The sequence below is a fragment of the Sebastes umbrosus genome, chromosome 8 (assembly GCF_015220745.1).
Source record: "Sebastes umbrosus isolate fSebUmb1 chromosome 8, fSebUmb1.pri, whole genome shotgun sequence".
Lineage (NCBI taxonomy): Eukaryota > Metazoa > Chordata > Actinopteri > Perciformes > Sebastidae > Sebastes > Sebastes umbrosus.
The window spans coordinates 9,088,571-9,101,903 of NC_051276.1; the positions used below are offsets into that span (position 1 = coordinate 9,088,571).

The following is a 13,333-nucleotide window of genomic DNA, read 5'->3' on the forward strand; positions in this document are numbered from 1 at the left end:
GCCAGTTAATACGTGAATGTCAGCAGGCACGAAGAAAAAAACGTATCTCTTGGTCCTTTACAGGCACTTAAAAACAACGACCAGAGGGTAACAGTTCTAACGCTGTCCTCAGGGGCTGATCTTGGCACTCCAGAAGGGAAGTAACCTTACTTAACAACAGCTTGTTCCACAGGTCTGTAAGCAGGGCTCGACTCCTCCCTGAAAGCATACCAACCTCTTTGATGAGGCTACCGAGCCTGTTTTTGTTGGCCAAAGTCAAGTTCCCATACCAAGCAACAATACAGAACATTAAAACTGATTCAATGAGACTTTTATAGAAAAAAAAAAGTCATCATTTCGGAGGAAACATTAAAGAACACATTTTACTAAAAAAAATAGGTGTTGTTGGACCTTTTTCCTGGAATCCAAAACACATTCATGTCTGACACATTTAATTGGAGGAAGGACTCATCATCACACCAAGATACAGAGTCATTGACCGCAGGCCCATGCTGATGCTCCTCCTTCTTCAAGAACATCACAGAATCATCTGCAAATTTGATAATATGCGTCTGTCTGTATAGTTGCTGCGACAGTCGTTGGAATACAGGAGAGGGGAGAGAGAGAGAGAGAGAGAGAGACAGCAGCCTTGAGGAGAACCAGAGCAGCTGATTGGAAAAAAGAGCCTCAAGAAGTCCAATATCCAGTTTAAAAAGATGAATTAGCTTTTCTGCTAATAAATGTGGCCGGGTAGTGTTAAAAGCAGAGAAGAAATCTATAAATAATCTAGTGTGAGCTTTATTTTTTCCTCATCAAAAACATTGTGTTCATACTAAAAAAGGAAAATCAACATCAGATCTTTTCTAACTTTCAAGTATCTGTATCTACATTGACCTAAAAAATGCATTGTTGATCTAGTCTAATATAAAGACAACAATGAAACTGAACCTGTCTGACAACATTTAACAAGGAACGCGATGACACGACTTTAATATGTGAACTGAACTATGGTGTGTGTGTTTGGTAACCACAGAAGCTGCACACTGACCATTCTAAACTGGACGAGCTGGGAAAACAACAACGTGACTCACTGGTCCCTTATTTACATATGACACACATACACAGGGCACATTTATGCAGGTGTGGCGAGTCCTATTAAAAGGACGGTTGTACATGCAGTACAAAATCTGCTGACAACAGGATTGACCAGAAGGACGGGCCTACATGAAGCAGGCCCTTTGAGAGTTTGAGCAAGCTTATTCTGTTCTCCATGCACAACACAACACACATCTGTGAAGGACATGCACATGTTTTTTTGAGGCAGATCACAACTGCTGACAGATAGTGTGCCTTACAGTACATTCCACTGCTGATAATGACAACATGCTCTATCACAAAGATCATATCTAATGTTATTAAACGTTAGATAAATGAAGGCCTCTGAGGCAGCGGTGGTGGCTCCCGTAGGGACAACGCGAGTGTATCTTTTGGTTGTGGTCTTATTTTGGCCTCAGGACTCAGGGTGGGGTGAGGTGGAAACACAGAGGAAAAGAGGCTTCTGCTGCAGGAAGCAGCCTGTTAACCATCACTCCCTCTTCCTGTAATTCCACAGATAACGTCTTCTTAGTCATGTTCACTGACAGGAAACAACAATCTGTGGTGGAACACACACACACACACACACACACACACACTCAAAACACTGACCTGTAGCCTACTCTACAGACACACAAGCAAATGCAGTGTCGCCCACATTCAAATGTCCACACAAACAAAACCAGTACAGAGCAACCATAGTGCAATCACACCCACTGTCTGGTTATTTCAAAATATTGTTTGCCAAAGGTGATATTAACTCTTGGGAGCGTTTCATTGGGAGGGATTTGACTTTCAGTGTGAGAACATCCAGATCCCCAGAGAGCATTATCTCAGATCTCTTCTCCTTGAACCAGACTTCAGTTAACAAAGATGCATGTTAACCTCAAAAACAAGACACAAATCTCCTCAAACAACTGAATATACACATAAGATATAGTAACAACACAACTAAGAGTCTACCGCCATGCTGTACACGTCAGTCGTTTGAGCTAAATGCTGACGTCAGCATGCCAACATGCTCAGAACGACAATGCTCGCATGTAGGGGGGTAAGAAAATATCGATACACATAAGTATCACAATATTATGTTTTGCGATACTGTAACGCCAGTTCAGAAGAGTTCAGAAAAGCAGATTGTGAATACGGACAGTCGGCATTACAAATAAAAACTGAAACCACTGATTATGTTCACTGTGATTTCACAGCTACAACCAGCTCTCTACTGACCATTCAACATAGTTACGGACAACTGTACAGTGCAACTCGATCTTTCTCCATATCATTTCTATGAACAGATTCTGTATTCATATGCAGATGAATCTTTAGGGCAACAGGACAAGAATTTGGCATCGGAAGCATTCTAGTTTCAGTTTTTTTTTAGTCTGTCTGCAGTCGGCATAGAGAGCAAAAGAATGGGAACACATTGGCCGAAATGTAATCTGGGAGCCCATCGGCTATCGTCTGACGATGATTTAGCTTTTTATTGGTTTATAATTAGCTTGTAAGCTCAGCTTGTACTCCCAACTCCAGTCTAGCATCTCAAGTTGCTCATCGGACTGTAAACAATGCGCGGAATGACCGGAAGTCTTGGCCCCAGATATCCGCTGGCTATACACCGGAACCTCAGAAATATCGGCTGTTGCCCGTCAGAGGCTAAATCGTCGTCAGACCGATAGCAGATGGCTTCCAAGATTGCTCTCCATATGACAATAAAGCTTTGAATCTTCTATCCTGAATGGATCTTGAGTGTCTTCATAATCTTAATTAAAAAGGCATGGAAATATATATAATATTTTTCATGATGCTAGCTGTTAAATAAGGGCTTCACACTGATTGGCTGGTTTTGGAGAGCTAGTGCTAACAGACAGAGAAGAAGCTTACATTTGAATCTTTTTACACAAAGTGAACATTGTAAGATTGTAAACTTTGTGATCAGTCCTTACCAAAGGATGTATGTATATATAATTCAGACTTTCTACGACCAGAAAGTGAACTTTGTAAGATTGGTATTCTGGTCTCAGACAGCCTGCTTGCTGTGTGGCGCAGTTAGCAGCCATTAGAAACCAGTACTGAGAGAATCCTAACAGGGGGAGGGTGGGGGCTCGGACAGGATATTTTAAGTATGTGAACTGATCTGGGTGAGGGTGGGGGTTGGAATGCTGAAGAAAGGAAGCGTTGTTTTTATCCGCAGCATTAATGGGCCAACACTTCAATCCCTAACACTGGAGTACAGGGCATCAGGAGAATGAAGATGTGTGTGTGTGTGTGTGTGTGTGTGTGTGTGTGTTGGTATTCGTGACTGGCAGAGAAGCAGAAGAGATGAGGTAGGCTATGCTAAGTATGTCATTAAGCTGCACGAGACGAGCACAGCAACTCCCAGTGGGCCGAGATACTGCCGGCTCATCGACTGAGGACAAGCGTGCCAACACCGTCCCACAAAGACTCAGATCAGTCAGCTGCAACACTCAGAGGCTGACGACATTCAAGCATTGCTATGCCATGAAAGCTTTATGTGGTTTCCATACAGTCGAACAAATAAAAACTGTGTGTTACTGGTCACAGTTCAAAGTCCTAGTGCACCGTGGTGAAGTGCCTCTCCTGATTGGCAGCTGACAGCACTGTCAGCTGAAGAGTCACTTACACTGGATGGCAGTAGAGGAGGTCGAACAGGGGTCTGGTCCAAAAGTAGTTCAGCTGCCAACATTCAGCTGAGAGCGTCGGAGCAGCCAACAGACACGAGTCATGCACTTTATCATGCTGCTCTCCGTTGGGCTGGGCGCTATGGCCAAAATCTTGTAGGTCATTTCATATCTCGATAACTATATATATATCACGATATAGCATGTTTTCTGATAATTCATTAAATAAATCAATAGTCTATATGAAACAACCACATGGTAACGCCTATTTTTGTATACTCCTGTGTGAATTAAATACTTGTCAAATGAAAAGTACAGAGTATTTTCTTTCTAAGAAACTTGAGTGCAAAATGAACATAAAAGTTTTAAGTGAAATTATAGAGAAAAAAAGAAATAAATATAGGCCTGGCCTATATCGCGATAGAAACGATATAGAAAAATATATACAATAGACATTTTTATATAGTTTTGATGTATGTATATCGTCATATTGACCGGTGTCCACCACACTTAGTTTCATAGTTCGGTCACTTTAAGACAAGACTCAGGTTTGTGAACATATATATATAGCCTACCATGCTGCTATCCTGCACTGCTCTGTGTACAGCGACACAGTAAAAAAAAAAAAAAAAGGCTAAATGAGATTCAACTGATCATCTGACTTAGCAACATTTAGGGAGTAACTCTAGTGACCCGACAATAAGCAGGTGTTAAGTGGAGAAGCCGATGACTTCGCGGTTCTGGTTATTCTACATCGGTTGTCTGGGCAAGGTGTTCACACATGCAAGATGCATACAGTCTGTGAGGTCATACATTTTGGGCTGCTCATGCATGGCCCATGCCAACCCACGCAGACATGCATAATAAAATTTACATCACACGGACCCTTGTGGCTACATACTGTAGACATGTAACTGTCATTTATAATTCTAGAAAGGTATTAATGGTGACAATCCTTTCATTTTTCCATCTGGACAATCACACACGCTGCACGAAATCACACTGGCATTTTATTTTTATTGCATTTCAGTTGAACTAGGTTCAAAGTTTTAGCCAGACAACACTGCATTCTTTTACAAGACTGGGCTGCATTTCTTTTCTGGGCGGCACTGCTAATCTCTCAGAACACTGCCCTAGTTCAGTAAATTCAAGAGAACATATTTGTACCATCCACTCCTGTCTCACAGCTGACTGTAAACCCTACTCTATCATTTTTGTGAAGCAGTTTCTATGTCAACAAAGCAGGCTTTTATAAAACTGAATGATTTTCCAATTCTCTCTCCGTGGGCTTAAATGTTGCAGTGTCAAGACAGTTTGCGGTCGGTCAACTGCGTGAATTTCTGTCAATGTTCACCAAAGTTAGAGTTCACACAACAGTCTCTTGTTCACTTCTCCTCCATGAGTGAATCCACTGCAATTCCAGTTGAAACGATCTGAATTTGGTCTGAAATGTAGCCCAATTAAACACTCATTCTACCACCACACCAAAGTCCATTCTCAAATTTAACAATTTAAAGTTTCTTTAAATATCAATTAGTCCACTTTTCCAAGTATTTATCAATTACTTTTCAAAATCCACATGAACAGCTCTTCACATCGGCATAAATTAGATCCACCGTGTTTAAAAAGAACCACGTCACTTTTAAAGCAGGTTCACCTGTTACTCCTGTTAACTTCCAAAACAGCGGTTAAGAACACCAGGAACATATGCCAGGAGTTGATTTTTCATTCAAATTCAATTATGATCAGTGTGTTAACTGCACGCCAAATTGCCTCCTAAGTTACAGTATGACCAGTTGCTGACAAGTAATTTAGCATTTGACAGGCTATTGTTTAAACGGAGTCCGGCGCAGTGCTCACTCCACATAAAACGCACCGAGGCAACATTACATCACTTCCAGCAAACTTCTGGGAAAACAATGAGGATCTATTTTAACCAAATATTCTCTGGTCTAGCTCAGCTTAAAACATAAAAAAACACTGAATCCATCAGCACGTTTGGCGTGTCGTTCACTACCGAGCCTGTTTGTAACCGGAACCAACAATATTATCTTCACTTCACATGTCCCTCCTCTGCTAAGCCCCGCACACATGAGAGCAGAGGATATATTATTGTGTGAAATTTTAGCAGCGGAGCTGTAGAATGAATGTAGGGAAAACACTGCGCTTAAACAAATTAAAACTTTGGTCTACGCTGGGGTGAAGGTCGGGCAACTAAAACTATTCCTCTCAACAGTTCAATTTTACCGTTCGTTATTTTACCTGAGATAGAAATGCGAATATTGCCATCAATTTCAATGTCTGTTCTTAGTCTCCTCTATTCAATCTACATCATGTGTGCATATACAGTGTGCTCATTTTCTACATTCATAACACCAGGGTTTGCATGCTGTTTTAAGTCCTGCACACATGCCCAGACCAGTAAGAGACCAGCGCTGCACCAAATGTGGTCTTCCCCGAGCTTGGGTTTCAGCAGTGCACCACGCCCTTGGCCTCTGAACCTATTCCCCAGCCACAGGGCAGTACACATAAACACTAAACACTAAACACAGAGACACACATAGAGGAGATATAAAGACACCACGCAGGAATCTTATCAGTCAGCCACTCCCAGCATGCAGCTGTCCAAGCCCATGTGGCACGGCTCCCATTGGTCAGGGAATATCTGGAATATCTTGAAACCGCAAGGCGTGTATTCATACAGGCATAGTCCTCAATCAGTTCTCATGGAAATTCAGAGAGCAGAGAGTCATTTAAGTGACAACGTTTCTCAGCTTGGTGTCATAGTTGTGTTGGTCTTTACTAATACTTCCTGAATGCATGATAGAGCAGATAGCGTGTAGAAACATTTTGGCTTTTGCAAAAAGGGAGATGTCCTTGATAAATCACTCGCTGTTTGCAGAATATGCAAAGGCCAGATAAAGTACAACGCCGCTACGACCACACACCTACTGACAGCTGTTTTACCTGCTGATTCTATTCTCATTTTCAATATTGCACTACCTTTGTATTGCAAATGAGAACAATAGCAGCAGGTTCAACCACTGTTTATCAACCTGAAGAAATGATGGTTGCATTTTATTTTTCTGTTAAATATCATTGCTCTACCTTTTGCTTTTGAAAATGAGAACAGAAGCAGGTGTTTAAACCAGTGTTCATTTCACTTGAAAAGAAGTTGGTTTATGCCTTGTATCTTGAGAACTGAAGCAGCGGGTCCTGAAGTTGTGCTTTTTATTATTTTTTTAAATAAAAGGTGCATGTATTTGCCATTAATCGTTGGGTTTACTTGTTTTATATTCATATTTAATTTATCCCTGATTCCCTAACAACAAAAAACTTTGAGGATTCCTGACATACACTGTGTCCAGTATCCAGGTATTTATTTCACAGTCACACTGATGTAATTTCTGGGAGGGAAAAAGCTACTGTATTGATTTCAAGTCATTGAATCTATCGTATCACTCTAGATGAGCCAAATATTGTCCTTGAATCCTATCGGGAAAATGGAAAATGATACGTATCGTATCTCGTTGTAAAAACGAATTGTTACACCCCTAGTTTATTCTATGACAGTTTTACTCAAATTTGATTTAAAAAAAAAAATGAGACTGCTTCATTTCAAGGGGTCATCAGCCCAAAAGGGTTGGGAAGCACTAGTCTAACACACCCAGAGCTGTTAAGGGATGGTATAAAGGGCATAACACAGAAGACATTAACTGTCTTCACAGGCTGAGTCGTACTCTATATGACACATAAACTGATCTTTGATGTGTAAAATCAATGGTATGCCCCCTTAAATCCAAAGAATAATCAAAAGATGAATTGACAATGAAAATAAAGGTTAGCTGCAGCCCTAGCCACACTGCTATCCATGAGGCCTTCCCTGTTAGCATGAAGCTTCAACTATCTCAAAGAGACACAGGGATTGTTCTGCGTAACAAGTCTCCTGTTTCCATGGATATAGTGTATCAGTGTTTGACTGTGCCAGCCGTCTATATCTGATACTGTATGTGCCAGCGTGTGAATGCTCTCCCTGTTCACTGTCAGCAGCTGTGTTGGTGTGAATACGTCACTCTGGCTGAACCGGCTTCTCCGCTATTGTAAGGAGACAGAATGGAGCTGATGAACAGACCCCAATCATGGGAGTATTGATAGAAACCTGATGACACTCAAGATACGTTAGTGCCATTGATTTTTGTTGAAGGTGATGATGCCTTCCAGTGAGCAGTACACACGATGATACACTCCTCTCTCTCTCTCTCTCTCTCTGTTAGAAAGGAGAGGACTCAGCTGTAACGTGATTTTCATGTTCCATAATACATGAAGGTGCCGTGCTAGATTCAGTTGTCTGTGTGAATGAACAATGTGTACTGACTAGATTAGACATGGCTCGGGAACGGGAATGGATTCAGCTTATTAAAAGCACAGTGGGATTTGTGTTCAGTAAAGTTCAGTATGCATCACTGTTGAGTTTGTTTTTCGAGATTAGATACGAAGCATCTCCTTGATCCAGGAACAGGAACTCACTCACAGAAGCAAACAGAGGAAAATCTACAAAAGCTCACTGTATTCCTGGAGGCTCATCTCCTACACTTCAACTGACAAGTTATACTATTTTTGAACTCCAACATCAACTGAAATACAAGGGATTTTCTTCTAGGGATTCGAGGTCTCGCTTATTTTTTCTGCGAGCCGCGCGGTTCACAGCAACAACAGACAGTGAAAATGATCTTCTGACAGTATATTGACATCATACCAGCAACGTTACTACAGTTTCAATGTCTATATCAGTACAATATGTCACGGACATGAAAAAAGCAAATAGTTATTTTGAACTCAACACTTTCTGTTTCCGCTTCAAAATAAAAGCCCTCTAGCGTTTTCTCTGTGGACAGAATCATTTCATTTGTTAACACAGGGCTTTTATTCTGAAATATTTTCAGGACAGTGTTGTGGAAAATGCAGGGACTTGCACAGCTCCATAAATTAGTAGAGTACCGGCTTGAATTGTGGATTATTACAAATGAGCACACACTTCTTAACCTTTTTCTTTCTAAATGAAATATAAATGACATTTATAATTCAATTAAATGGCCATTATGAGAGGCAAACTCTAAAGGCAAAAACAAACACCCCTTTCTGCTATGTAGAAATAAAGGGTTGGTGGTAGCAGCACAGCAGCAGCAACGGCGTCAGTGTGGACACCACACGCTAATTTTCGCTCCTTTTCCGGTGCGATGATATGTGAGACATTTGAAGTGAATATATAATAAATAAAATCAACAGGGATTTGGACAATTCTTATAATTTATTAACGTACAAAACATTCAATTAATATGCTCTCCTCAAAAGCAACCAGACTCCAGTCAGAAAACAGTCATTTTACCTCGCTGATCATCGAAACACACTTCATTTAACCTGGACAGAAACAAAATAAAACTCATCAAAACCATCTTGTTAAGTTTTTCCACTGTTCCAACAATCACCAATTCTGGTTTGGTAGAAATAAACACTTAATTCACAGAGTTACATGTGAAAAGAAAACGGCCATTATATGCGCTCCTCAAAGCCACCAGACTCCATTGACAGAAACATTCATTTCACCTCACCGATTGTAAAACACACTTCATTCGAACTCGACAGAAACAAAATAAAACTCATCAAAACCATCTTTGTAATTCTTTCCACTATCCCAACAATCACCAACTCTGGTTTGAGAGTTTGAAAGAGAGATTGAATAAGAAAAAAAAAAGAAGTAACCGCCGTAACATTTTACTGTTTACTAACCCTGTTTTCCGGGGGGGGTAAAAACACTTTTACGTGCTAATTTTGGTGAGAAAAGGGTCCAACTGACACTTCAACTGCTCCTTCAATTTTCTCACTCTTCAAATGACAGCTCAACTAATTTCAGCTCTAACACCTCAGTTGACATTTCAGATTCTGTCAGTGTTTACAAAGCAGCTGACACTTAAAGTGCTCACAGTTCAACTATCTCCAGGGCTTACACTTCGACTGATAATTCCACAGCTTTCAGCTCTTACACGCCAAATGACAGTTCCTCTACGCCTTCTCTAACTCTTTAACTGAGAGTTCTTCTGCGTTCAGTGATTACACATCAGCTGGCACTTCAACTCCTTTCTACCTCAAACCCTTTTAGCACTTCAAGTGACACTTCAATGCTTTAACTTCAGTTGTAACTCTCATACAGTATTCACCAAAAAAATAATTTTGCTTACCTATAAAATCATGACCTGTTTACTGCATTTACAACTGCAATTTTCAACACAAGCAAGCACACTTGTCTTCAGTGCGTCTTCAGGGTTTGTTTTAGTTAATGTATTAATAGTTTGAATGGAGGAGACATATAGCTGAGACATACTGTATGTATGTTTTCATAATGAAAAGCAGGCAGAATTCAAGACAAAATGTTAGACTATAGTGGGGCAGTTAAACGGAAATATCCGTAACAATTGTGCATTTTGCGATAAAAGCAACACATTTGGCACAGATGTAGGTTTATATGTTATGACATAGGTATCGGGACACTGCAAATTTGGCGCCCTGGGGGCCATGGTGGCCATTTACAGCCACAACAAATACACCTAAAGAATGTCAAGATCTTCAGCTTTCCATCGGCGCATTTATCTTTTCATTCACAGTAAAATTCGTCCGAGATATCGTTGAATAAACTTCAGGATTGACGGTAACTTCTAGTAACAGGTTGCATATTGGTTGTCATTCTATCATGAAGGCAAGGGGACGAAGTTTGACCCTGAAGTGACTTTTTATTTGGTTTTCACGTTAAAAGGTTTTAAAAGTACCCTTAAAAAATACAAAGGGATAAAAAAACATGTCTTTGATCTTCTGACATCTGATCTAATCAGCTTGAACACACCTTGGAAATCATTAAGACTCATAAAATCCATTTTCTGCAACAGTTAAGAATAATAAGCACCTATTTGGCGGGCAGGGGCCAAATTTGCAGCACCCCGATATCTATATCTTTTCATGACATATAAACCTACGTCTGTGCTGTTGCTTTTATTGCAAAATGCACAATTGTTATGCTTAACTGCCCCGCTATACTACTGTAGTTGAGAGGATTGAAGAAGACTCTCCTGCTTGCCAGTGTGTAATCACCCAGAGACTCTGGTAACACACACACACACACACACACACACACACACACACACACACACACACACACACACACACACACACACACACACACACACACACACACACACACACACACACACACACACACAGCCCCAGGCTTTCCCATTAACGGTGACCATTAATCTGAACAGCCTCTCTCCTACTGGGCTCAACCAGCCAGACCAGAAGGAGCCTTAGGGAGATGTACACACACACACACACACACACATAGAAAGAGTCAACCTTGACCGACCAGCACAGTTGTTATTGTGTGATCATCACCTCTCCTCAAATGGTCACAGCAACATTTAAGTATAATTACCTGCTTACTAAGCCCTTTAAAAAAACATTTTCAAAATAAATGGTGCTATACTTTTGAAGTTTGCGGCACTGGAAATGTAACTATTCTATTCTCTGTCCTGTGTATAGGATTACGCCGTATTTCTTCTGCAGTGATTTGACACCTGAACAGGTTGTGTGGTGCTTCTCTCAAAAAGGCAGCAAAACAGTGCAGCCATTGTCATTGTCACACACGTTCGTCTTCTGGTCTATACTGATTACATTCAGTGACCTTTCTAATCTCCAGAGAACACTGACAGATGTCTATCTGGACTGGATTAACCATCCCTGCAGGGTATCATCAACTCTCTACAGTGGATTTACAGGGTGAAAGTTCTCACAGCAGTTTTCTCAGGTTACAGGCTGATAAACAAGTGAAAACACCATGCAGAGTAAATATTATGTAACGAGGCTTCCTATTGGCTCTCCTGAAGCACAACAGGTGTACTGACTGGGCTGCCTATTGGCTGGCCAGCATGCACCTCACAGACCTGAACGAAGCCTCCTCACGCACTCACTCCAGGTTATGAGGACGCATTAGAAAGCACACACTTTTACAGTGGACAGTAAAAACCACCTGACACACGGTGCTCACATCATGGCGAAGTTAATAAATGTCACCAACTTCACACACATGTCAAATACAGGACGCTACAGCAACACTTACTCCGACATTTTCGCTCTTGCTCGGATAAGAGGCCAGTCTCCCTCCGCCTTTCACCGGCATCCTGCTGCTGCTCCTCGGGGCGGCGGAACGTCGTCGTCGTCGTCGGTGTTACAAACCCGGAGCCGTGTGGACACCAGACAGACACACGGTGTGTAGTTAGCGTGGTGGTGGTGGTGGCGAGTGGTAGTTATTGAAATGAAACATATCTTTGTGACAGCCAGGACCAGCCAGCCAGCTCCGCCCTCGTCTCGTCGCTCCGCCAGGCTGGTGTTCCTCCTCCAGCCTACTGGAGCCAGCAGCAGGCGGGAAGAGGGAGGTCCCGTCCGACCAGCGCAACCACCGTCAGCTCGGCTCCTCTCACTCTCACTCTACCGCCGCTACAGCAGCACAACAAGCACCCTGCTTCCTGTTTCCTTCTTTGGGAACATTGTTTAATATTTGCTGGAAGTGGCAACACTAAGCAAATCATTACCACCACAGTGTGTGCTGTGAATATCGACTAATCTGTAAATATGCAGCCTGTCTAACTTCCTGTACATCAGATATATAAACACGCTTATGTCTCTCTCTCTCTCTCCTGCTACATGAACCAGCCAACATCTCTGGTGCTTTTTCTCCACAAACAAGGAAACTGCGTCCTTTCTACCAATCACACTTCAGAACCGACTGTAGAGTCATGACACTTTTATCATGCTATAAACTGGAGGTATATATTTATGAGGATTTGGACTGATGTCTCCTTTTTTGCTCATATTTGGACATGTTCAGCTGGGACTTGAAGATTAACTCACAGCATCACTGGTTTCTAATCTTCAAAAAGCCACAATCAAATAATTCAATTCTTGATAGAATCATTTTGGAAACAAAACATTGCTTTAACATCAAAGATAATAAGATATCAAATAAGGCATGACCCCAAACTGTGGTTATTATGAGGGAATACAAGTTCTAAATATTGTTTATTTTACTTGCTAGCACCGCAGTGAAAAAAATGTATTCTAACCAACTGGAAGTCTGAAGACAGTAAGGCAATGGATAAATGAACTGGTGTCTTACTGCACACCTGGAAATATATTGTATAATGTAGGAAAAAAACCTGAAAGCTTTAAAGGGACTGTTTGTAAGAATCAGAAATTGGTTGTAACAGCGACAGCACACAACAAGCACCCCATTTCCTGTTTCCTTCATTGGAAACATTGTTTAATATTTGCTGAAAGTGGCAACACCTAGCAAATCATTACAACCACAGTGTGTGCTGCTGTGCCTCAGCTGTGTGAATATCGAGTAAACTGTAAAGCAGCCTGTCTAACTTCCTGTGCACCAGATATAAACAGGCTTATGGCTCTCTCTCTCTCCCGCTACATGAACCAGCCTACATCTCTGGTGCTTTTTCTCCACAAGGAAACTGCGTCTTTTCTACCAATCACACTTCAGAACCGACTTTAGAGTCATG

General features: G+C 41.4%; 1 protein-coding gene across 1 annotated transcript in view; it reads right to left on the reverse strand.

Annotated features, from left to right (window-relative positions):
- The window catches only part of LOC119492522 (tight junction protein ZO-2-like), a 79,481-nt gene extending 67,047 nt beyond the window's left edge, over positions 1–12,434 (reverse strand). Inside the window, exon 1 of the mRNA XM_037777019.1 lies at positions 11,881–12,434. Coding sequence (XP_037632947.1) covers positions 11,881–11,940 — 60 coding nt within the window. The 5' untranslated portion in view covers positions 11,941–12,434. The remainder of the gene's footprint in view (positions 1–11,880) is intronic.
- Between the last annotated feature and the right edge of the window lie 899 nt (positions 12,435–13,333).